The sequence below is a fragment of the Solea senegalensis genome, unplaced genomic scaffold (genome assembly GCF_019176455.1).
Source record: "Solea senegalensis isolate Sse05_10M unplaced genomic scaffold, IFAPA_SoseM_1 scf7180000017305, whole genome shotgun sequence".
Classification (NCBI taxonomy): Eukaryota; Metazoa; Chordata; class Actinopteri; order Pleuronectiformes; family Soleidae; genus Solea; species Solea senegalensis.
This window is the reverse complement of record NW_025322329.1, coordinates 48,761-74,828: the sequence shown is the minus strand read 5'-3', so window position 1 is coordinate 74,828 and position 26,068 is coordinate 48,761. Positions and strand designations below refer to the sequence as shown.

Genomic DNA, 26,068 nt, shown 5'->3' with positions numbered 1-26,068 from the left:
CTGTTTTCAAACAGTTGCTTTTTAGAAAATATTGCCAGACACAGTTTACTTTGAATGGCACATTAGGGTGCTGTTTACAACACTTGATTCCTGATCAAAAACAAATGAACATAGCCACGGGGACCAAGAGCGAGCGAGGATTTATGAAGGAAACTGAAGCGATCCAGTGGGATTTTATCGTTGAGGTGAACCACATTAGCATGAGCACAAACCAGATGTCTGTGGACAATGTGCCCAAAATAAAAGCTCTACTGAAACTGAAAATATTACTCTTGTGATTCCTTTTCAGATAAAAAAAAGAGGGGATATATCTTAAAACCCCAAAAATACAACACTAACAAGAATACACTTATAAACCAAGGGGTTATGATACACATTTAAAGTTACAATTTCTGCAGATAGGGGGTCTCTCAATCAAAAGAATAACAAAAGACCTAATTTAATGATATCAGGAAACAGCATGGGATCATGGGAGTTGTTGTCTTCATCGATAAAAATGTATCAATGCAACTCAAAGAATGTTGCAGTAGTAGACTACATAACAAATATATAACATTAATATCATAATTGTTTTAGATATTTTACTCCAGAAATCTTACAAAACATATTTTTATAAGTCTAGTGTGTAGGAACTGGTGACATCTAATGGTGAGACTGCAGACTGTAACAAAAGGAGGAATCCTCCACTCATCCCTCCCCTCCCATCAGACAACTGCGGTGGCTTCCACATACCAGAAAGAATGTCGTTCTTCTTCACTTGCACACTAAGCATCAGCTTTTTCTACTAAATGCTAACACATACCGTGATCTTGTCTGTTCATGATCATGGCAGTGCAAGTATATATAAAAGGCTTGTTCTCGGGCCTATGAAAACCAAACCACTTTTATTTTAAAGCAATTATACTGACATTATTTAAGTAACAATGACATTGTTCTTCTTCTCTCACCTTTAAGCCCTTCAAGTGGGTCATAACATCCTTCTTGTTCACCAACAAAGAAGCGATCACAGTCCAGGAAGTAGGGCCAAGCCATCTGTATCCCATCAAAAGCATGGCTGCACTGTTTGCGCACCGCCTCGCAGGTGCTGCGGCAGGGCCTCAGCACCTGCGCCTTCTCACAGCGTGGGGTCAGCACCGAGCAGCCCAGCATGCGGATCTCTGGGTTGCACTCTCCACCGAGCAGGGACTCAACCACGCTCATGAGGAGGTACTCTGCCCCCGCCTCGGCCTCTTCGCGGCTCTTGTGTCCAAGGATGTTGGGGAACATGGTCTGAGTGTAGGGCATGTCATCGCAGTAGGACAACTGGACGTCTGAGCATTTGGCTGAGGTTAAAAAAATAATGAAATACAGAAAAAAAGTTTCAAGATTTATCATGAAAAGTCACAAATATTAATTGTAGACTAATTGTAAAGCTGTAGTGCGTAACTTTTGATATAAACAAATGTCTGTTATATTCAAACCATTGTCACAATGCTGATGAAGCTTATCAGCTCCACACGACTCTCTCTCTGTTTCTCAGTATAGGATAATACGTAGTGTTGCAACATTCCCACACAGAGACATATACTGTAGTATAACAAGGCCGTAAGTCAGCAGTGAACAAGTGGAATATGGACCTAGAGTTGTCTTCTGCAGGCTCACCTGACAAGAGTGACGGAAAGAGTGAAGTTACTATCTGTCCCCTTCACTTGAAACACCAAGAAGCACCCACAACAAGTTTCCTCCTAATCCTCATAGTCCTGACTCCCCGGTCTGCTTCCATGTCTGTGTCAGAGAACGGCAGCAGGAGAAGACACATCCTCCTCACAGCAGCATCACAGCAGCCTCAGTTCATGTCTGTGTTTCCTCCTGCAGTTCGTTTATTAGCTTTAGATAAGCCTTAGCGTAACTACTGAGAAACGATGCCACTAGCAGTTCTCTGTGCGACTTTATTTACCAAGTTCTTTGTTGTTGTTGCTGATGTTATTATTCTGCCTATGTTTGGTCTCAGTGAACAGAAATGTAACATTTACTTCCTTCATCTAAAAATACTATCTATACTATGAGACCTGACTGACGAAACATTTGAGCGTATACAGCAGCAGCACAGGGGTGGAAAGGGGCAAGGAAAGGGGCAAGAAGCTGAACAACTGAATTTTTTGAGCAGTGGAACTAACGTTGCTGTCTGTCCTGAAATAAAACAGTTACTTCCTGTTGGAGTCGTATGGATCTGATAGGCCTAATCAGCATTGTATGGACTCATCTGATAAATACAATTTGTGTAGATTAAAAATTACACACTACGGCTTTATCAGTCTTCATTTAGGGATCTCCATCTATCTCAAACACACGCCCGAGTCTCACTTTACAGTCTTCAATCATCTGGTCCCAAACTTTTCTATTATCTATGGAAATTAGAATTTTAATATTTCATTATACCATTGATCATCTAAAAATACACATGATGGTTTCAAGGCTTTAGGGACAGATTCTATTAAGACTACACCCAGTTAATCTTGTGATCTCATCCCTTTTCTTGTTACAAACATTGACTCAAGCCAAATCGACAGGGATTTTAACTGGATACGCACTTGACCTGTTAGGGTGGGACAACTACACTGCTTGATGTTTCTCCAATGTCAAAGTCACAAATGCTGTGTTTTAGGCACAAATATTCAAAGCAAAGATAGAAATTAGGATTAACAGTTCAGTTGTAATAATGTCACGGCAAGCTGGGAGACAACAGTTCCAGTATGACTCAGCTCTTTGTTCAATCACAGAGGGACTTACGTTTTTCTTCCAGTATTGGTTTGCACAGTCCTGCAAAACACATCATGTCATTAGCTGACACTGGCAGACACTAGATGGCAGAGTGGTTACAATTAATGCTTCACAGTGGCCTGTAAAAGTAGTATATAAGTATACTGATCAACATCTGGTGCTGCATCTGTAGCTTTTTCAAATGCCTATTTATCTAAAAGGCATCATAAGTCACGAGATACTCCACATTTGTATAATATGTTTATACGCCTTAACAATACAATTAGGAAATATTAATATCTGACAAGCTGGAAGACATCTTCTGCACATAGTCCTAGAAAAATAGTAGCTTAAAGTTTCTAAATGATGCAAACACAAATCCAATGCAGGGAGCGTGTGAATCTAGAAAAGCCCCTGAGTCTCTACATGGAAATAATTTAGTTTATAGCTACAGCAGGTCCGGAGGGACGCATGTAAAAGTCAAGTAGATCATCAGAGAGAAAAACTTTACCTCTGATACTTGGGTCACACCGCGGAGGAGAGCAGGAAACAAGGACCAACAATTGCAGCAGGACCAGCGGCAGCATGATACAGATTTTCCGACGCTCAGTGTATATTCCAGCTGTTTCGATGTGGCACCACCACACACACGCAGCCAAAGGGTGTGTGTGTGTGAGAGAGAGAGAGAGAGAGAGAGAGAAAGAGGGAGAGTGTGTCTGCAGAAAGTTCCAGTCCCAACTTCCCTCAGTCAGAGCCACGGTACTACAAACATTACGGTCAGCTATCAGGTTACAGGCCAAATGACTGTGTGGTGAAGTACAGATACGCGTTATAGTGTATGAATGTACATTGGTGCAAAGGTGGCGCAAAATTCAAAATTAACTAATTAAATGAACTGACAGAAAACATCTTCATCGTTTTTACTTACATGTTGACGTCTAGTTGCTGATTGTTATCTTAAAGGAAGGCTTCAAAGACATCAAAACTAGGTTAATTAAAGTACGCATGTTCACAGATTTAACAGTTCTGCCGTCTTTGGTATGACTCCGCCTCCTTCGGCAGTCACATGACGTTAATTGGCCAATAACCGATCACTCAGACATTTTAGAGCACCTGTTGGGTTATGTGTAAATAGTTATTATTATTCATTTCCCAGAATGCCTTACCAAACTAACCAATCATAATGCAGTGGGTTGTGTTTTTTTTTTGTTTTTTTCAGAAAGGTTATTGAAAAAGTAAGATTTAAAATATAAAATAGCATTAGTGATAATCAAGCAGACACATGGGTTCAAAACTAGATGTTGTAGAGGGGTTTCCGGGCAGTAGCTCAGTCCTGTATGGTTGTAATTGTGTAGTGTAGAAACATTTATTTTGCACACTTGAGTTACAGAGTGTCCTTCAGCTAAATCAAGAACATGAAATTAATCCTGAAGATAGTTGTTATGCAGGTTATTGCATGGAACAGAAATGTAACCCTGCTTGGGTTGGTAGTATTTTGTTAAAGCAGCATCTACACTTGAGTGTGCAAGGACAACTCAATCAAAATTATAGTTTGGCTGACACTCTTTTAAATAAAGCTGGTGGCAGCTGTGAAATACCTCATCTGCTATGCATAAATGTTACTATTCACTGGTTTTAATTACAGCTTCTCCTTTATCAGTTTCTGGTGATTGGGGCTAATTAGAGAGAGATATTAATAAAGCCATGGCCTAGAATAAGAACAACGAGGAACCGCTTTAGTACTTGTTTTCAGGTGTGTTGGTGGCTGAATTGGCCAGAAAAATTAAAATTCTTTCACACCGCAAATAATTACTGTTGTCTATTTCCAAGCATCAAATTAAACCAGAGTCATTACTGTGTCAGAATAAATTTGAATCCCTAATATTCAAAAATGATCTTTAACCCGTCTATTTAATTACACTAGGCAATAACACTGCTGCAGCAGAGACTTTTAAAACCTCCTACTTTATAATTAGGGTCATAAGGCAGTTGAATGCAAAAAAAATGCAATCATCAGGTGAGTTGGGTTTTATATATTACAGAATAATTAATAATATGTCTAATGTTATGTTAAATAGTATATGTTTTAGCTATATTTCAGTTATTGAATATTACAATTTGTTTTCAAAATCATCAACTTATTGTTTCAATAAAGGTCTGTTTGGTGTTTGGTTAAAAAAATTTATGACTTTCAACTTTAATGTTTGAGTGTAATGAAACTGAGTACACATTCAATTTAAGGCCATTTAAATCACTGTAGAAACATTAATTTATAATAATTTCATAACTGACAGCTTTTATTGCACATATTCCACTAACAGCTAATCAAACTGTCAAAGAACAGCGAGTGGTTCACAGGAGGGAAAATACATGTGCATAAAATACAACCAAAGAAACTGAATTTTGTTGAAGCAGCTATTCTGATTTAAGTGTAGAACAGCTGAAAAAGTCCCATAAAATCTGGCACAAACACAAAACAGTGTGTTTTAAAGCACTTTGACAGCATTCCTATGCTACGTCACGTTGCTCCCTCTTCATCTAGACAAAACATTGTTCCTATACAGTGCAAAATATAGAATAGCAACATGTAAATAACCATAGAAACATTTTCCCCAGTCAACTGGCCAAACCAAGCACAGTTGTACAAATGCATTTCAGTGAAAAGTGGGCTATCTCTAGTACATTCAGTTACACTTAGACACACGCACTTTAAGGAATGACTGATGATATTCTGTTTTTCTCACTGTCAACAAAATACTTAAAAAGTCCAAAAACAAGCCCCAAGTTCATCGTGATGCAAACAGAGACACATTCAGGATAATTCATGTTGTTACTCATTGATATTGCTACAGTTTATGTTGAGTAGTGAAGTCCTAAAATATAATTGCAAATAGGTTAATTATACAGTTTAGGAGCTGCATGGCCCCATTTAGGTCTTCAGTAAAATTATACTGAATATCATATATATATAGTATAGTATATGTATAGTATATGATATCATCTATCATATTCCATGTCAGAGGGTACAATTAAACTGCTGAAATGTAACTTTGGATTAAAATTAGCTAGTGTTTACATCCAAATTCTTCTTATCCCAACATTATGGCCTAAGATGGTTGGATTTAATTAAATTAAACATGTGTCAAAGCTAAGATTTTATAAAGGTTAAGTGTAAAGTAAGTGGTCACTGTTGCAATGGATGATGTGTTTGTTCATAATCATGAACACATAGGTGTCAAAGTCAAAGCTGCACCAACTGTATTGTTGCTATGAATATAAATATGGCAGACCATTATTAATCTGTGACTTAAAGTGCCCGCCCAGCTGTTTCAGTTTAGGACTACATTATTTATCTGTCGTGACTTGGAGCTGCAGCGCCTCAGGCAGGCTACAGAGAAGTGAGACAGTATTTGGAGCGAGTCAGAGTACAGGTGTGTGTCTTTTTTTGACAGTAGGATCACCACACTTCCCAGCATCACGCGATGGTCGTGCCACATGACATTGTCTGATAAATGATTGGCAGGAGCGCTAACAAATGCAATCCCACCTGCACGTCTACACCCACCAGATTGGATCAACACTTTGACTGGTGAACTGTCTTCTGCTGGATTTCAAGCCAGACCAACATGGTGCCAAAAATGGTTTCTGAACAGGTTTTTGATGATAAATAAGCGATGCAGTTGCTGCCTTTGTTAATTTCGAAAAACTAGTTTAGGTTGACCATCCCTAGTTTCTTGAGACAGCATGCCGAAACCTCTGATTTGCATTAAGTAGCCCTGTTTGAACTTCATGCAAACAAGCAATGTTCATAAGAACACACTGTGTGGCTGTTTACATGCACAATGAATGGGAAGTGTGGAAATCTCTGAACTGGTGGACACATAACTTAATACTTCAGCTTTAATCATTTGTTGACGATAATAAAAATAGATTATCACCAGTTCTACCCTTTAATATCATACGCGTTATTTGCCTTTGGCTCCTGTAACTCTAATAGCTCTGAGAGATTGAGACAAAGTGCATCAATATTCAGTGACTGGCATGACACTGCAGAGTAGTCTAACGCGGTCAATACAGAACATGGCAATAATTTGCAGTAGTAATACATCCATTTACTGAAGGTACAGTATCCAGAAGCAGGAACAACATAGTCTCTCCTTTCTTTCACATGTTCACTCCACTGCCTGTCAAACATCAGCTACTGTCACTGTTTGGTTTTTCTTTTTTTGTGCCAAAAGAAAGGTCACCTCATGTAGATTTTCCAAAATCATAACAAAGTGGTTGGTATACAGGACAAGGCCACTTTGTTGACATCCCTCTAAGTGAAGAAATCCCCAGCAGTGTGGTCCTTTGGTTCCATCTGAACTTGTGTTTTATTAATTGGATTTGTCTCCGTGTGCGTCTGTGTGTAGTTTTTTGTGTGTTTTGCCATTGCTGATAAATTAGCGATCCCTTGTTTACAAATTCGTTCTTAGGGCAACATCTTTACATCATCCCTGCCGCTCCCTATCTATCTTTCTCTCACCCATCTCCTTTTTCATTGTTTCTTCTTACTTGCTCATCCTCCCCCTCATTACTGTCTTTTCATTCTTGTCCACCCACTATCTTCCTTATTTTTGCTCTGTCTTCTCCCTGCCCCTCAACCCACAATCTGTCCCCACCATCTAGTCTATTTCCCTTCCATCTAATATCCTGTCTACTCCGTCTCTCGACTAATTCTTTGCCTCTGCCCCCCTTCTTCCCAGAGGCACCCTTTCTTTTTGGCCAGTATGTGTGCATCTGTCATGTGCGCATGTTAGCCATTAGCTGATCCTCTGGAGACAGTAGTCGTTCTCTGTGTCTAAAGAGCTGTTATGGCCAGATGAAGGGTATAGGTCACGGCGAAGCAGTCTGTTGACAACTGTAACCAGGACTTTTTTGTACTGCTGACGTAGGAGGGAGTAGGCGAACGGGTCAGATGCAGCCTTGCTGTATGTCAGGCACTTACTGATAATTCCCCAGTGGCGGTTGATGTCCACAAAAGGTAGAAGCTCAGCCAACCTGAAAGGACATGAACACAAACATTAATAATAAACAAAGTACAAGACAAAGCCTTAATATAACATGCAACATTTCTGCATTCATATATTTGAAAACTGTTCTGTCCCAATTCACAATCCAGCAATTTATGTACCATCCATTAAATTCTGCCATTTAATTTGAAGAAAGAAAAGGCTGACAAGAGTTTAGTGTGTGCGTGTGTGTGTGTGTGTTCAAATGCTGGTTTAAAAACACATAGCACTTCAAGACTAATTATAATCATGTTTTGGTTGCAGCAGTGACTGCTGCTGGGTCAAGTGTTAATGTATGCTCTATCTCCTCATGGTTATATGAGCACACTGTACATACAGTACATCAAACAGTAGTGGATCATCTGCAGCAACAGCACAAATGGCTGACAACTGTGAGCCCTCGAAGCATTTCCTCTTTTCTCTGGGAGCCACTGCTTCCCCTCTGTGTTCTAGGTCTTTTTGAGTGGACACAACACAAGACTGCGGACTAATGAGCTGCCTCTTGGTTCAATATGTAAAAATAATAAAGAGGAGAGGTCAACCAATTAATAATTTTATCCGATTAATCAGCTGTGATGGGAGATTTTGCAACCTATCTGCATCAGGGGACCCTGGTCCCGATTGTGGCCGATGGCTCAGCTGCCATTTAAAGGCCACTTTAGCTGAACATGTGTAAAATAACATATAAATGATTTTACACCGATGATTAATAACAAAAACTAATGTTTACACACTCAAACGTGAGGCAGACCACTGCTGGCTCCATGAAAGATCCAGCATGTGGGAGCTAGTGTGAGTAATGGAGTCCATTCCACACAGTGTTGAGCTTAGAGGTGCATTCAGTGAGCCTCGTAAATGTTATTACTTTTACAAACAATCCTTACAATATAAACTCTCATTTTGAAGCCTCAAGATTTGTGATTTGGCCAGCGCCATGTGGATGTTTTGCAAAAAGAAGCTGCTGTTGGGTGACACCGGCTGTCAATTACACTGCCGTTCATTGATATATCTGTTTTCCTCTAAGTGGGAACATAGTTTACAAATGTGATATCATCTTCTATTGAAAAAAGCATGACACTAGCAACTGAAACCATTGACTCAGGAAAATGTTTCATAACATTATAAATAAAGTGAGAAGTTGCAGCTTAGTTGAGGTCTCGCAATCAGCAGAGTCGCCCCCTGATGGTCATTAAATATATGCTTACTTCGCAATTTACTTCACAGAGGAAACTGGAGTCTAAGATAGAGTACACAAACCAAACACCTGTTGTTGATGCATTTAATTAACCCTGTACATTTCATCACTTCTGCTATCTACTAAACAACTGCAGCTGCTGTTAATGTGTGAAAATAGATGCACAACTAATTAGGTCATTCCATCATGCACTTAATCTTTTTATTAATGCAATCATTTATAAAACATTGTTCAGTTTATTTAATATTATTAATATTGTTATGAATAGTATTACTTTCTTACAATATCATAGTGTTGACTGACATGTTTTGCTTTTTCATTTTAGGGTTGCATTGGCGTAAGAATCAATTTTTTCATGCTTCAAATTATTGTTATTCAACCTGTTTTTAAAAATCCACAATTGGTTGAACTCTAAGTCATAGTTTCAGGTAAAAATAGCCTCAGTAATGTAGTGTTTGGTGAGGACAAACTACAGGTGTCGGATTGTACAGTACAAAACAACAGAGCTAATGAGTCTGGAGGCAGATATGAGGTTATTTGCTCATTATACTTAGACAAAACATGCTTTAACGTCATTACTCACAAGATAATTGCTAAAGTGGTGTTGAGGTCATTAATTTTTGATGACCTGTGCAGAAGTTTTGCAGTAAATTAAATGAAATTAAGGGTTATATCACTTGGACTTACCTTGTAATTACATAAGGAGCAAAGCAGATGATGAATGAGCCGATGAAGATGCTGATCTTCTTAGTGGCCCTTTGCTTTCTCCTCTTTTGCTCAGCTAAACATCTCTGTTTGACGCTGAAAAAACAGTGGACGTTCAGAAATCTTTGAATTTAAAACTAACATTTAAAAATTACAGTGTGGGCATTTTAATGGTAAGGGCTATGGGAGAAGACGCATTCGAGGGATGACATACCTTGGATGAATGTCGACCAGCAGGAAAAGAGTCTGCATGGTGATGATGTCAATCCTCTTGCAGTGAAACCTGGCCACTTTCAGCACCTTCAGGTAGGTGAAACACAAGATGAGCAGGGAGAGCATGAAACTCGTGGCGTGGAAAACGACAGTGAAGACTGTGAACTTAATCCTGTCGCTGCCGTCGTCGCTCGGCTGCAAGGTGCAGGACGCGTAGACGTGGCTGTAGTCAACCCAAGAGAAGAGCAGCGCTGCAAGGGAGAAGGTGAAGGAGTGGAGCCAGGAGTAGCACACCATGATCAGTGCGTCCTTGTAGCGCATTTTAGTGGAGTAACTGAGCGGGAAGACCACCGCTATCCACCGGTCTATGCTGAGGGCTGCCATGCTCAACATGGTGTTGGCGGTCAGGAAAGTCTCCAGAAAGCTCACTGTGTGGCAAATGCAATCCCCAAAAGGCTGCTGCTCCCGGATAACCCCCAGCAGAGTGGCCGGCATGTTCAGCACAGTGATGAGGATGTTGCAGAAGGACAAGTTCATGGTGAAAACACCGGGCACCTGTCGGCGAATCTCGGTGCTGTGGATGAAACATAGCAGCACCAACAAGTTTGACAGCAGCGACACGACCGCGACCACGACGATGAACAAAGCGCAAAAGATCTCAGCAAAGTCCATGTCTCACTCCAGAGAGTGCGCTGTGGGCTTCCGCGCGCCTGTTGTTATTGTGGACAATGAATACTTCAAACTAGCCATGGTCACGCGTGGCACATCTCCACAGAAGCGGCTCCGCAAATTCATTTCAATTATATAATTAAAAAAAATAAAAATAAAAATAAACAAACAAACCAAAAAAAGAAAACGCGCGCAGCCGATCCTCTCCAACTTCCACGAGCGCTGTCCAGCGTGCTGAAGCGGCCGCCGCCACTCAAACCTGCCGATTATTCCACATCAACACGCGCCAAGTGCTGAAGGAAAGCTGTGCCAAGTCTGAGCGGGTCGTGTGTGTGTGTGGCAGCCCACTCATCACGCACATTACAGGAGGATCTAGTTGGAAAACAGCAAGCCCACTGGAGTGAATGGTCATCTAAAGATATCGGTTATCACATGAAGAAATTGTAATCACACCCAGAGACACGATAACAGTTTGTCCTACACGGTCACAAAACGTCCCTCTTTCACACTGGACTTTTCTAGTTTGGTTGTCCTGTGCGCAAAATGCATATCAATCATCCAGGATAAGTTATTCACGTGCGAGTTTCTCGTGTCGCCCACCCTGATCTGGCTTCGCTCAAATCAATGTGGATGTGGAGACTATTTTTTTAAGGTTGGGGGGTGGGCGGGGGTTGACACAGAGAAACCCACGGATGTGCCTCTTGATAATTGGAGACGCGTCTGCTGTAGCCCATACAGCCAAATGGCACCAGGTGCACAGGCGCACCAAAGAGGCACGAGGGCAAACAGATCCCTTTCCTGAAATGAATTATTCATAGGCCACTGGCTACTGTAGATTCACTGTGTAGTATTATAATTTGTTTGTGTCTCGTATGCAAAAATATACCGGATATAAACATAACTGAATGCGGATGATGGTAGAATGGCTGACCTTTTCTTCAAAGCCACCTGGTTCTGCGGTCAAGAAGACAATATATTGAAATTGCAGAAATAATAATAATCTATGTCAACTTTACACATCTAATCACAATTTACAGCTTCATTTATACTATAGCGGATATGTTTTACTTGTAATATGGAGTTCAGTGCAGTGGCATCTAACACAAAATTAGGGGTGTTATAAAATACTGATATACTATATACTATAAAATATTACAATATTTTATAATGTGACCTGTTATATAATTACATAATGCTTTGCCAGGAGACACAACCCTCGTCTCAGGAAACCCATTTATGAGCCTTGAGCTCATCTGTGTTGGGATGTTGTACAAAACAAATACATATGGTTGCTTTGATGCATTGGATTTGAAAGAGAAACAGATTATAAATCACTGATTGATTTGTAAATACTTTATACATTGAATAGATTACTGATGGAGCACAGGTCACTGGTAAAAAGCACAGCTGTAGTTGGAGCTCTGCCTTGAACTATAGGACTCAGATGTGAGCATAGACTACATTCAGACTTGAATGTTGGACATTTCTGCTTTGAATTTTCTATAATCTATAATTTGCTGTACAGCTGTTTGCATGCATTTGTGAGGCAATACAAACACAATCTCAAATTTTTGATGACTCGGGTTGCCAGGTTGTGGTAAAGCTCTTTGTATGAAGTTAAAACTTTCTTTCTAATTGGTAGTAATCCATTGCTAATATGAATATATAATAAAAAGGCCAATATGTCAGTAGTTATACGTTACAAAGTCTTTCATAAACATAGATACCAACTGCTAGTTTTCCTGGAAGGTAAGTGGACTGATGAACCATTGGTCCTACCTGACGAATAAAGCATTAAGCAGCTAATTTAGAAATTATTCCAAAGCTACAAACTACAACATGTAATGCATGAAGTGAGGTTTGTTGGACAGTAGCCGGCCACCAAATGGCACCAAAATGGCAACGAAAACCTTGTAACTTACATTTTGTTCTTGTCAGTGGCATCTTACACATCGATAAGCATTAGTAAATGATTCATTAACCATTAGTCGAGTCACAGCCCTTAATAAATCATGCAGCAAGCAGCAATCCAAAATGTAACCTCCAAACAGCCCAAAAAATATTTTGTTTGTTATTTGTAACAGCTGCATAAAAAAATTAAAATAATTTTGAAAAACTAAATAACTTGAGGAAATTATCCCCTTTGTTGTCTTGTTAACATTAAAACCGTACCTAATCCAAAATGGACTATATAACTCAATATAAATCTAAGTGGTTGTTCCTGAGTCATCACACACGTGTGTAGACGGTAACTAACGTGGGTCAGACGCAGCCGGCAGGAGTTTGGTGTATCTTTATTTTTTCATTTCCATTTGCTTTATACGCCCACTTGTTATGAGGCTTGTGCTGGGCTCGTTCCTGTATCCTCATCCCCTCCAATTAAGCACAAAGTTTCGTTTATGTAGGAGTGATTCACTTCACTCCGAGCCCGCTGCCTTGCTTCTGCCATCATAGTCAAGTATTTAAAGTAATTTTGTGAGAAATCATTAAATGCAGTTGAGGGAAAACCCTGAGGCGAACTGTCTTTGAAGTGACTGACTCTTAAAAGCATCACCATCACGGCTTCTGATGAAAGATCCTTTTTTTTTTTCCACACATGATCTTCCAGCTATAATGAAGCTACTACAGCACTGATGGTGCCGGTGTGTTTTCCCGGTGTGCGTGTGTTTGTGTGCAGGAGCCAGAACGTCAGGGAGACAAAGCAGCAGCAGTGGGTGATGTCAGACGCCCACAAACTAGAGATCAAATGCCTGCGAGAAAGCTACAGCTGGGCTCCTGGGGGAAAAGTGCAAAGCTATTTATAGTCCTGATGGGGTGTCACCTCCAATATAACTCTCAGCACTGGTGTGTTACCTAACCGAGGTATCAGCGCACACTACACAGCTTTAGAGCCACAAATGAGATTGCTTTGAGTGGTTGCTTTTATGCCAGTTGAGTAATCAGGCAGTGTGGTTTTAGGAATAGCCTCCAAAACGCCTCAAGGGCCTGTAGCTGTTGAACAAATGAATGTATATGCCAGATTACCAACCGCACTGCACTGGCATGCTTCTTCTCCTCTTTTTTTCTTTTTTTACATCAAACTATAAACATCCGTTAGTTATGTAACAAAAGATGCCAATCTCCACCTAAACTACAATTGATTATGAGTCACGAGTCAATGTCCAGTGTTGAAGGAAGTGTGAGTAAACAGAGGTAACATAGGGTGGGCGTGCATTATCATGTTAATAGAAGGAAATGCCCTTGATGAGACTGTGATATTGTGCCCTAAGATATTACATTAAGGTTAATCTGATAAATGTATAGGCCAAATACACCATACTTTTACACAATATGCAATACTTATGTATGCTGCTGTTTATTTGTATGTTTGTTTGTTTGTAAATTAAATCCAGTAAAGCTTGACGAGGACTACCTCAACTATCTGATCATTGTCTAGTTCATGCAGCGTCAGAAAACACTGGGCATCACGCTCACAATTTCCTAGAGGCAAGACTGAGGTGTTAAATTTAGCTCTTTATGCCAAACTGAAGAAGTTCAATTTGCAATGCAAATCCTCACATTTCAAAAGCTATTTGTCATTTCTGCTTCATAAATAGCTGAAATAGTGAAGCCCTAAAACATAGAACTGGAAACTGCTCTTATTCCGTCAGCACTTCTACCTTTGACCTCTTAGTTAAGTTTGTTATTACGTTAAAAACTATAGTGTGTACTTATTATACTATTAATAATAATATATATTAATATGAACACATGTTACATGAAAGAAATTATCAAATAAATGACCACAATGATGAATAAGTCACACAACTCTCCGTGTTTCTCAGTATAACTGAAGTTTGAAGTTTGTACAAACTTCATGTTGTATAAATTAGGCAACTGATAACCTGTGAACATTATGTATTATATAGTTGAGCAAATCGAGGAGAGAAGATGAGAAGCCAAAGAACGTTAAAGAAGATCCCCCTCCGTGAATAAACAAACAATAAACAATAACATCATACCGAGAACTCTAACTTGTTTTCAGAACACAAACCTAGCAACATGATGAATGTCACGTCGTGACCTCCAGCCGTCAGACAAAGACTGTTCTTTCAACTTTTCAGTCTTACCAGTGATTTTACACGACAGCTCCTGACCTTCATTCAAACCGACATCTTGATCACCTGTAGGCAGCAAGAGAAGTGCCTTAGCTGGTTCACTAAGGGGAAAACGTGTGATGTCAGGACAGAAATAAAATCTCCCTGTGGCCCTTCGGGTACCTGGAATGTCACTTGGAGCTTGTACCTGCACTTCACCTTTTGGAACTCGCTGTGAGAGCACAGAGTCCAGGACAGAGCAGGAGAGAATCTCAGGTTAAGTAACTCCGAGGTTGGGATGTCGTGTTTGGAGTCACAGTACAAGATACAGTCATGGGTAACACGATGTCTTTGGACATGAAGAGCCACACTATACTTAGATCACGCGTGTTCTTTTTTTCCCCGTCAACTGGCTTTAAATCCAACAGTTAAAGTGACTGGGTCATGTATTTAAAGCAACTCTCTGTCACCTGCAACTTTTATATTGTATTGAAATTAATTCAACCATTCTCTGCCTACAAAGTGGCTTATGAATATAAAATCCTTCTTGTAATGCTTTGGAATAAAGGATAGACCGAAATCGTAAAAACGCTGCCAGCGAGGTGCTAATTCAGCATACACTCAGTCTGCTTGTCTCTGTGTTCAATAGCCTCTAGGTGTGAATATAAATAGTGTTGTCAGGCTGCAGGTTTGCAATGAGCATGAGATCAATGCGGAACCATTACTTGACCCACGATTACCATGTCCCTTCAATCCAAAGTAAAAACGTGCTGTTTTACCCATTCAACATAATATCAGGTGTTACAGAAATGGAAGTTAACTCTCAGGCGCGCCTAGGATAAATTGCTTTGGGAATAATACAAAACTCCTTATATGGACATCCTGGGAGCGGTGTTCATAGGTCACATATTCAGGCTTTTTGTCTTCTTATGTGTTTTTGAGTCAAATTTATGATTCATTTTATATCGCATTGAGATAAAGTAGTGCAGAAGTCACAAAATAGACTCTATAGTCAAAATAGACTATAGAGAATAGTTTTTCTTTTCTTTTTGTTCATAAAAACGAGCCAAGCGAACTTCGAACTGTGACGTATTTCACAAATTTCACACATTTGAAACATTTTGAGTACTTTTTGCTCAGCTGTGTTTATATATGTAGTTGGTGAAAATGAAAAACAATTCTATTCTATATTCTTATACCCTCTGTATATACTGTATGTAACCAAGGGTTAAGATGTATGAAGAGCACATGCATAAAATGAAGTTGTGATTCATTTATCAAACATACATCTTTCAGAAATGGCTAGGGAAACACCACTTTCAAATGTGCTCTTATCACGATGATATTTGTAAGCGTCAGATACAGGTCAAACTGCCTGGATCAGATATTGGAAAAAGAAAATGTAGCCTAACACCCTAAATGCCATAAAAATGCCTTGTAAGCACAGAGAGTAAAAATGGGCCATTCATTTCAACTTAATGGAAGCGAAATGGTTTTGTTACACAGTTAGTTGTGTTTTTGAAATGGCTGATTATATGGTTAAGGTGTTGTTAACAGTTCAGCTTGGTAGTTTAATATCAGACTACGTTAGAATCGGATGAAACAGTGATATTGGGATTAGTGTATAATTATGCTTAAGTTGATGGTTACATAACATTCACAAGGAGACTTTTTGTGGCTGTAGCAGAAAAAAAACCCATCACAATAAGACTGCAGGTGGGAGGGAGTGCTTATGTGTGACTGTTGAAATCACACTCATCACAGGTCAGCTCCTTCTCGAGTCAGTATCAGCACGGAGATATGAATAGCGTTAAAAACAAGGTCAGAAGGTCATTAACCCTTAAAGGCTGCATGTTTTCTGCTTCATACTCTGGCAATCGATCACGCGGAGATCAATATTTGATCTTAAGGTTAACACAGTCGCCAGCAGTAACCCTGCAAGGCAAGGTGAAGTGAGGCACGACCCTCACCTGCAAGCAACAATATATGATGACTTCTTCAAACAGACGTTTCCTACAGACGGTGCAAGATTATCTTTATGTATTTGCCTGCTACATTTTACCGTTTCCAATGCCGTGAAGTGGCCAGTGGTGATAAACAGAAAAGACGTGGGCCCTGTCGTGAATGACAGCTGAGGATTTTGTTTACAGGGCGATGGCGCTGTGACAGATGGGCCTCCTCCACACTTCTCAGTGTTCGACAACATACCTGGAGAACCACACAGGCACAAAAGTGACCTCACACAACACGCCAGAGGGCGGTTTGTTTTCTGTAGGTGTTACACTGTAATTCGCACGCCTGACAAATGTGAATAGGATATAAAAAGCAGTTCATCTCACTTAATACTTATGATCTTGACAACTTCATCTTATTTGGTTTTACTTCCCTATACATCAAAGAGTATACAATCTACATATATTAATCATATGTAAGCATATTTAAATTTCATAAAAGTACACTTTTGTTAGAGGGATATTTGTTCTGTAAAAATGTGGTCAAACAACAAACCTGATAATAGTAATAATAATAACAATGCATTAAAATCCATTGAGGATTCTAAACTTTATATACTGTATACACCTAAAATGGTGACTTATAGACACAGAATTCAACCCAAGCTTATTATTGGGAAATGTATGATTTATGAATTACATATCACGGCGCACTAAACCGTGGATTATCTCAAATGGCATCTATGACTCAGCCAAAAACATTAAGGTCATTGAGCTGTCATTTCATTATTCATATGAGCAGTGATACATTATACACATGTTGAAGCATCGCCCCTTGATTCTGTTGAGTTCCACGTCTGATGCTGATTCAATCACAGCCTCCTGCTCTAACTCACAACCTTCAAATCCGCACAAATGACATCTGCAAAAGTCATTTTAGCACCTGTGTTTCACCGGGTTTTCCCAGACACCTGATATGATATGTTATTGAAAATTTGAGGCTCAGCACTGCCGGCTGGCAAACAAAAGGAGCACGAAATAGCTTTCATGAGTACCGTGCAGCTGCCACAGGTAAAGCACGAAGACTTGGGATGAGTCACGTTCCCATGGCAACATCTCAGTCGGAGAAGTTATCGCACCATCTTTGCCACTGCCAGGGCAGGCTCTCCATGTGGTGGATGTAAATATCATTTACATGAGGTTTATTATTGTCATCCAAGGAGATTATGAAGCATCTGTTGTTTGGGGTTTTTTTAAAAAAAAAGAATAAAAAAAAAAAGATAGAAATGATGCATCACACTTCCTGCTGGTTCAAACCAAGAGGAAGAAGAACAAGTACGATAAAGGACATGAGATGAGTCCACGGGAGCTGATGGAGGCAGACAGGGACTTTCTTCTGAAGCTGGGGAGGCTGGCCTTTGAACATCTGCACAAAGGAGACATCATGTTCTACCAAGAAGACCTGGAGCGGTGTGGTCTTAGTGTGACAGAAGCCTCGGTGTACTCAGGAGTTTGTACAGAGATCTTCAGAAGAGAGAGTGTGATCTTCCAGAAATCAGTCTACTGCTTTGTTCATCTAAGCGTCCAGGAGTTTCTGGCTGCAGTCTACATGTTCCACTGTTTCACCAACAGGAAGAAAAAGGTCCTGAAGAACTTCTTCAGACAAGAAGTTGATGGTGATGATGATGAAGATGATGATGATGGTGGTTACACTTCTCTGGATGTGTTCCTGAAAGGAGCCATGGAGAAATCCCTTCAATGTGAAAATGGTCACCTGGACCTGTTTGTTCGCTTCCTTCATGGACTCTGTCTGGAGTCCAACCACAGACACTTAGGAGGTCTGCTGGGTCAGACTCAGAACAGTCCAGAAATCATCCAGAGGGTCATTGAGAACCTGAAGAAGATGAACACAAAGAACATCTCACCTGACAGAAGCATCAACATCTTCCACTGTCTGACAGAGATGAACGACCAATCAGTGCATCAGGAGATCCAAGAGTTCATGAAGTCAGAGAACAGAGGACAGAAACTCTCTGAGATCCACTGCTCAGCTCTGGCCTACATGCTGCAGATGTCTGAGGAGGTTCTGGATGAGTTGGACCTGGAAAAGTACAACACATCAGACCAGGGGAGACAGAGACTGATTCCAGCTGTGAGGAACTGCAGGAAGGCTCGGTGAGTTCAGACATGATCAATAACATCATCAGTCAGTGATGATTCATGGTTTGTTTATCAAATACACACAGAAGTCAGTTCTTCTCATTCTTCTCAGTTTGTTACTGGAGATGTTTTAAATGACGAAAGTGAAGATTTGTCAGCTGGTTGTGATTCTTGTTTTGAACTGTTCATGATAAGACAGAAAGACAAGAGAAACCAACAGTTCACACAATGAACAAACACTAGGGGGCAGTCAGTCAGTCAGTCAGTCATCATCTACCGCTTTATCCTCAACCAGAGGGTCGCGGGGGGTGCCGTGCCAATCTCAGCTACATCGGGCGATAGGCGGGGTACACCCTGGACAGTTCGCCAGTCCATCGCAGGGCCACACAGATAGAGACAAACAACCATTCACTCTCACACTCACTCCTATGGTCAATTTAGAGTGTCCAATTTACCTATCCCCACACTGCATGTTTTTGGACTGTGGGAGGAAGCCGGAGAACCCGGAGAGAACCCACGCACACACGGGGAGAACATGCAAACTCCATGCAGAAAGGCCCTTGTTCCAACCGGGGCTCGAACCCGGGTCTTCTCGCTGCAAGGCGAGAGTGCTAACCACTACACAGCCGTGTGGCCCCACTAGGGGGCAGTGGAGAGAAAATGTGACAGAACCAGACTCAAACATGTGCAGCATCTGCCTCGACCAGTTGTGGTGAAAGGACAAAATGGAGGACAGAGGAGAGGAGGGGGAGAGAAAGTGAAAGAGGGAGGTGAGGTAGAGACAGAACAGAGAGACCAGGAGCAGAAATATAACAGTTGTGTCAGCTTCTAAGTTTAAACAGGACTTATGACATTTGTATACAACTACAATGTTATTGATGTTCTATTAATGAGACATAAACATTAGACTGATATCAACTTTAATTATAGTATCATATTAATAATAATAATAACAATACTACTGGTTTCAAGCAGCAAATTTGTCTAAAGTCTCATATTTTATTCTTTATTCAGGTTGAGGGAATACACTTTGACAGAGATCAGCTGTTCTTCTCTGGCCTCAGCGCTGAAGTCCAACCCCTCACACCTGAGAGACCTGGACTTGAGTCTGAACTATATGCAGGATTCAGGAGTGAAGCTGCTGTGTTCTGGACTGGAGAGTCCACATTGTAGACTGGAGACTCTGGGGTGAGTTCACTGACTCTCTGTTACTGTTGTAAATGTCAGATGTTGCATCCACAACTGAAAGTCATTCATGTTGTCACATGAGTTGAATCAGTGATGGTTGTTCCATGTTTCCACTTTTTCTTCCCTCAGATGTAGAATCAGGATCTTTTCACAGCTGACGTGTTTTTTGTTTTCTAAAGTGTTTCAGTCGCTGTAGTTTTCACGTCAGTCGCAGCTTTGACCTTTTCTGACTGAACTTGATGTTTTTCACTTTCTCCTCTGACACGTTCACATGTAGCCAATCAGAATGAGTGTTGTTGATGATGTCACAGCTGTGACTATTTACAAACAAACAGGAGCTTCCTCTCATCTTCAAATCAGCTGTGTCTCAGTTCATAAGGCTGGATCCTCCAAGTGTGGACTCATGGTCCAGATGTTGTCAACATGTGTCACAGCACCGTGACGTGGGCGTGTCCCAACTGTCCCATGACTCGTCATCTGGTGTATGTTTGGCGGACGGCCGTGTCCCAGAATTCTTTGCAGCAATAAAGGTGGTGGTAATGCACCTTTAAGCTGGTTTACTAAACACAGATGAATCAAAGAATCAAATCAAGTGTAAAATATAGAATTGTAAAGATGTTGAGAAGAAGTGTGATTCAGGACTTTGAAGTGTAGAGGGCAGTATTGTACCTCTCAGTGTACAGCCTGCACACAGACTCCACCTGTTTCTGCTTCTTATCATTGATTCATTACATTGAGTTGAACTTGATGTGAAAAGTGAGGCTGTGTTGAAATTCACCTGTGACTTCTTTGTCATTTTGCTGCTGTTTCTTTGCGTCAAACGTCTTTATTCTTCACGTTCACTTGAACTGAACCTTCACACACTCGTGTGTCTCACAGTCACATGACTCATGCTTTATAAATACACTGTAGAAAATGTTCAGATACATTTTCATCCTCACAGCTGATATTTGACTCACACATTAAAATTCACCTGCTGAACAAAACACTTTTATTCTTTATTCAGGTTGTTGGGCTGCAGTTTGACAGAGATCAGCTGTTCTTCTCTGGTCTCAGCTCTGAAGTCCAACCCCTCACACCTGAGAAACCTGGACCTGAGTGTGAACAAGCTGCAGGATTCAGGAGTGAAGCTGCTGTGTTCTGGACTGGAGAGTCCACATTGTAGACTGGAGACTCTGAAGTGAGTTCACTGACTGAAGTTGCTGTTGTTTTTTAAACTTTCATTTCATTTACATTAAACTCATTTTATTCACTGATGAATAAAATAAACTCCTTAAACACACACACACACACACACACTTGTCTAAAGTCTCATGTTTTATTCTTTATTCAGGTTGAGTCGCTGCAGTTTGACAGAGATCAGCTGTTCTTCTCTGGTCTCAGCTCTGAAGTCCAACCCCTCACACCTGAGAGACCTGTACCTGAGTGATAACGAGCTGCAGGATTCAGCAGTGAAGCCTCTGCGTGATCTTCAGAAGAGTCCAGACTACAGACTGGAGACTCTGTTGTGAGTAGAGTGTTGTTCTAATCACAGTCAGACAAACATCAGTGTTTCCTCAGTGAAGCTGTGACAGCACAATAGTGACAGACTTCATGATTGGACACAAAGACACAGAGAGACAACAGACGAGCCACGAGCTGCTGCTACTCACAGACTAGAGCTGAGCGCCTCACATGATGAGCGTCCATCAGCTGTTTGTAGTTTGACTTCATCACAGATTATAGATCCACTGTATCATACACTGTAAAAACAGCAGCACATCTTGTTTGGTTAGAAAACGTCAAAGTAGCCACTTTCAGACTGGAACGTCATTTTCCTTCAAACTCTGACAAAAGCATGAAGAAATGAGCAAAATATCAAGAAATGATCTTTATCACAAGCAAAGAAATGAAAGTGAGTCTTCTCTGACTTTAAGAATTGACACCTTGGCAAGGGAGAACCCAAAAGCACGACAACGAGGCAGGAAAACGCAGATTACTAAGTCCAAAAGCAGGAAATCAGTCACAAACAGGCAAACACATCAGAACAAGAAGACTAACTAGAAATGCTGGAGCAAAAAACCAACACAAGACCATCTGAAAATGGGCTGCTATATAATCACTGAGGGACTAATGAGCCAATGGAAAAGCAGGTGAGGGAAATGAGTTGATTGCATGGAAGAAAGATGACAGGAGAACTAGTGACAAGACATGGAAACAAATGAAAAAGACATGAAACAAACTAAGAGTTAGTGTAAGTACGTAAGTACAGAGAGAGTGAATTTGACCTTTGTGTTTTAAACACAGCAGTAGTGAAGCAGGAGCAGCAGGGATTTCATTCAAACTGTTTGTTTGTTACTGTTTATTAAAGCTTACATGAAGTTGTCATTCTCTTCTTTTAAGACAATGTTAGAGTTAGTTTTCTTCAATTTTTCGGTCAAAAATGAGGACAATTTCCCAGAAAGTAGACTTCATTGACCTTTTTTTAAAAGTCTTCCACAAACACCTTCAAGTGTAAACCACATAAAACCACGAGAAAGTTATTTACATTCACATTATATCAAATAACATGAAGAGGCTGCAGACACAGACATGATAGTGACTCTGCTGTAAACATGAACACTGGAGTGACAAAGCCCGCCCCTTTCTGTTGGACCTCAGGTTAAAGCTCCGCCTCCAAGACTCTGTAACATGAGTCAAAATCAAAGTTGTCTCTGGTTTAAGGTTTATAGACAAATTCTGCATGAACAGAATATAAACACAACTTTTTCCTGAAGAAATATGCAAATGAGTGACTTGAGTATCGTCACCATGTGTGTGTGTGTGTGTGTGTGTGTGAGGCAACATGAAACAGTGGCAACAACAATTCAATCAAAAAACCAAATGTCCCTGAAATATATCTACTAACAAATACTTTCCATCAAAGTACACAGAGTACGCATTTAAGGCCACAGCTGAACATGTGACCTTGACTTCCATGTCAACAGAGATGAACATAAAGAAACAGCAACCCCTGCTGGTGAGGAGTAGTTCCTGCAGCACTATAGATGCACTATATGGACAAAAGTATTTGAATTGACGTGTTTCAATGGGGCTTTGGACTCTCGGCCTCTTCTCTCAGTGAAGGACAATCTGAAGTTCAGCAGCCGCAGACATTTCTACTCCAACATGACTGTGTCCCAGTGGACAAAGCAACCACTATAAAGACATGAGCCCTGACCTTTAACCCCATCCAGCACCTTTGGGATGAACTGGAACAGAGATTAAGAGCCAGACCTTGTGGTCCAGCATCAGTGTGTGACCTCATCAATGCTCGACACAATGAATGGACACTAATTGTCACAGAAACACTTCAAAGTGTTGAGCAAAGTCTTCCAAGAAGAGTTGAAGCTGTTAAAGCTGCAAAACTCCATATGAAAATACTGTGAATGTATTTGAATACTTCATAATAGTCCAAATACTTCTGTTGATTTGTTTTCACACAACTCCAAACAACCAGTGTTTGGTGAACGAGTGAATGTGAGCTGTTGTAACATGTGATGTTATTATTCCACATCTGAGCTGCATCACTGACTCTGACTCTGACTCTCTGTCGTCTTCTCTCAACAGGTGGTGAATGTGATGAGTGTGTGTGAGTGTGTGTGTGTGTGCAGTGTGTGAAAGTGCGTAAGAGTGTGGTGTGTGTGTGCGTGTGTGTGTGAGGGTGTGTGTGTGTGTGTGTGCGTGTGTTTGAGACACTGTGTGTGTGTGTGTGTGAGACGCTGCTTCAACAGATCTGTGACAGAACTCCAACGATGATGGTGTGATTTTTCAGTCCTAACGTCCTGAACCTGTGACGAGCTGTTTCAACATTTAACATAATGTGTCTTTAATCCAAGAGTATTCATCTACAATGTTAATAATATCCATAACCTTTATTACATTATGTATTACATATCTAACAGTTTAACCCTGACCAGTCAACATGTGTTTCCTTTTCATTTGCATCAGTTCAATGTATCTATGTTGTCTATTGATAAGTTTTAAAAAAATGCTTTTTAAATATTTGACAGAATTGAGAATTGAAATATTCCAAAACTCTGAACTCCAGCACATTAGAGCTAATGAAAATAATGCCTGGTTCACAGTATGTGGAGCTAAAAAGAGTGTCCTAAAACACCAGCAAGTCCTAAAACACCATCAAGTCCTAAAACCCCAGCAAGTCCTAAAACACCAGCAAGTCCTAAAACACCAGCAAGTCCTAAAACACCATCAAGTCCTAAACGACAGTAAAAAGTCCTAAAGGCCAGCAAGTCCTAAAACACCATCAAGTCCAAAAAGGCCAAAGTGTCCTAAACACCAGCAAGTCCTAAAACACCATCAAGTCCAAAACACCAGCAAGTCCTAAAAGGCCAGCAAGTCCCTAAAACACCATCAAGTCCTAAAAAACGCCAGCAAGTCCTTAAAATGTCAGCAAGTCCTAAAACATCAAGTCCTAAACGCCAGCAAGTCCTAAAACCAGCAGTCCCAATACCAGCAAGTCCCAAAACGCCAAGCCCCTAAAACACCAGCAAGTCCTACAACACCAGCAAGCAAGTTCTAAAAACGCCAGTAAGTCCTAAAACGCCAGCAAGTCCTAAACACCATCAAGTCCTAAGTGCTAAAGTCCTAAACGCGCAAGTCCTAAAACACTACCGGTGCCCCAAAATGCCAGCAAGTCCCACACGCCAGCAAGTCCCAAATGCCAGCAAGTCCTAAACACCAGCAAGTCCTCTTACAACACCAGCAAGTAAGTCCTAAATGCCAGCAGTCCTAAACGCCAACAAGTCCTAAACGCCAGCAAGTCCTAAACACCAGCAACATCACCTCATCAAGTCCTAAAACGGTCAGCAAGTCCTAAACACCATCAAGTCCTAAACACCAGCAAGTCCTGCAGTAAAACTACCATCAAGTCCCAAGACACCAGCAAGTCCCGCCATCAAGTCCTTAAACCAGCAAGTCCCACACGCCATAAGTCCCATCATCACCAGCAAGTCCCAAAATGCCAGCCCCAAACACCAGCAAGTCCTACAACACCAGCAAGTCCTAAAACGCCAACAAGTCCTAAAACGCCAACAAGTCCTAAAACGCTTCAGCAAGTCCCAAAATCAAGCAAGTCCTAAAACAACAGCAAAGTCCCAAAACCACAGCAAGTCCTAAAACACCACCGCCTCCCAAACACTCGAAGTAAGTCCTAAAACTTTCATCAAGTCCTAAGACACCAGCAAGTCCTAAAACGCCATCAAGTCCTAAAACGCCATCAAGTGCTAAAACGCCAGCAAGTCCTAAAACATGATCGCCAGCAAGTCCCAAGTTTTGGGACTTGCTGGCGTTTTAGGACCTGCTGGTGTCCTAAAACCGCCAGCAAGTCCTAAAAACCGGTATGTCTGTCTGCTTATTCTGTTTGTGTGTGTAATGGCACATTCTCACCGGCTTTACTCGCCTCGCCTCGCCTCGCCACGGCATGGTTTAAGTAGTGTTTCCACTAGCCTAGTACCTGGTTAGACGAAGACACCAGCAAGTCCTAAAACGCCATCAAGTCCTAAAACGCCAGCAAGTCCTAAAACACCAGTAAGTCCTCCAGCAAGTCCAATCGCCATCAAGTCCTAAAACGCCAGTCCCAATATAACAAGTCCAAAACACCATCAAGTCCCAATACCATCAACCCCAATAAACAAGCCAGCAAGTCCTAAACGCCATCAAGTAAACGCCATCAAGTCCTAAAATGCCAGCAAGTCCTAAAACCCCATCAAGTCCTAAAACGCCAGCAAGTCCTAAAACATGATCGCCAGCAAGTCCCAAGTTTTGGGACTTTCTGGCGGTTTTAGGACACCAGCAAGTCCTAAAATGCCAGCAAGTCCTAAAAACCGGTATGTCTGTCTGCTTATTCTGTTTGTGTGTGTAATGGCACATTCCCACCGGCTCTACTCGCCTCGCCTCACCACGGCATGGTTTAAGTAGTGTTTCCACTAGCCTAGTACCTGGTTAGACGAGGTTCCAAGCGTGCTTAAAAGCAGATACTATGCGATGATTGGTCAGACTGACGGCCGCTGAGTCCCGTCACAGGAAGAGACCTCCCACACACAAATCAAGCCGAACAGCTTGTAGATGAATTGTAGATGA

At 41.0% G+C, this 26,068-nt stretch overlaps 2 protein-coding genes across 2 annotated transcripts; both read right to left on the bottom strand.

Moving 5' to 3' along the window:
• Window positions 1–947: 947 nt before the first annotated feature.
• On the bottom strand, window positions 948–3,765 carry LOC122764188 (carboxypeptidase Z-like; the record flags this gene model as incomplete). Its single annotated transcript, XM_044018501.1, has 4 exons — window positions 3,668–3,765; window positions 3,251–3,501; window positions 2,770–2,799; window positions 948–1,322 (listed from the first exon to the last, which is right to left on the bottom strand). Coding segments are annotated over exons 2-4 (481 nt in total), but the record flags the coding sequence as incomplete, so codon positions are not given.
• Window positions 3,766–5,018: 1,253 nt separating this feature from the next.
• Window positions 5,019–11,558, bottom strand: LOC122764186 (G-protein coupled receptor 26-like). The gene is made up of 3 exons (XM_044018500.1): window positions 9,905–11,558; window positions 9,673–9,786; window positions 5,019–7,779 (listed from the first exon to the last, which is right to left on the bottom strand). The coding sequence occupies exons 1-3, from the start codon at window positions 10,573–10,575 to the stop codon at window positions 7,542–7,544; spliced, it is 1,023 nt and encodes a 340-aa protein (XP_043874435.1). The 5' UTR covers window positions 10,576–11,558; the 3' UTR covers window positions 5,019–7,541.
• Between the last annotated feature and the right edge of the window lie 14,510 nt (window positions 11,559–26,068).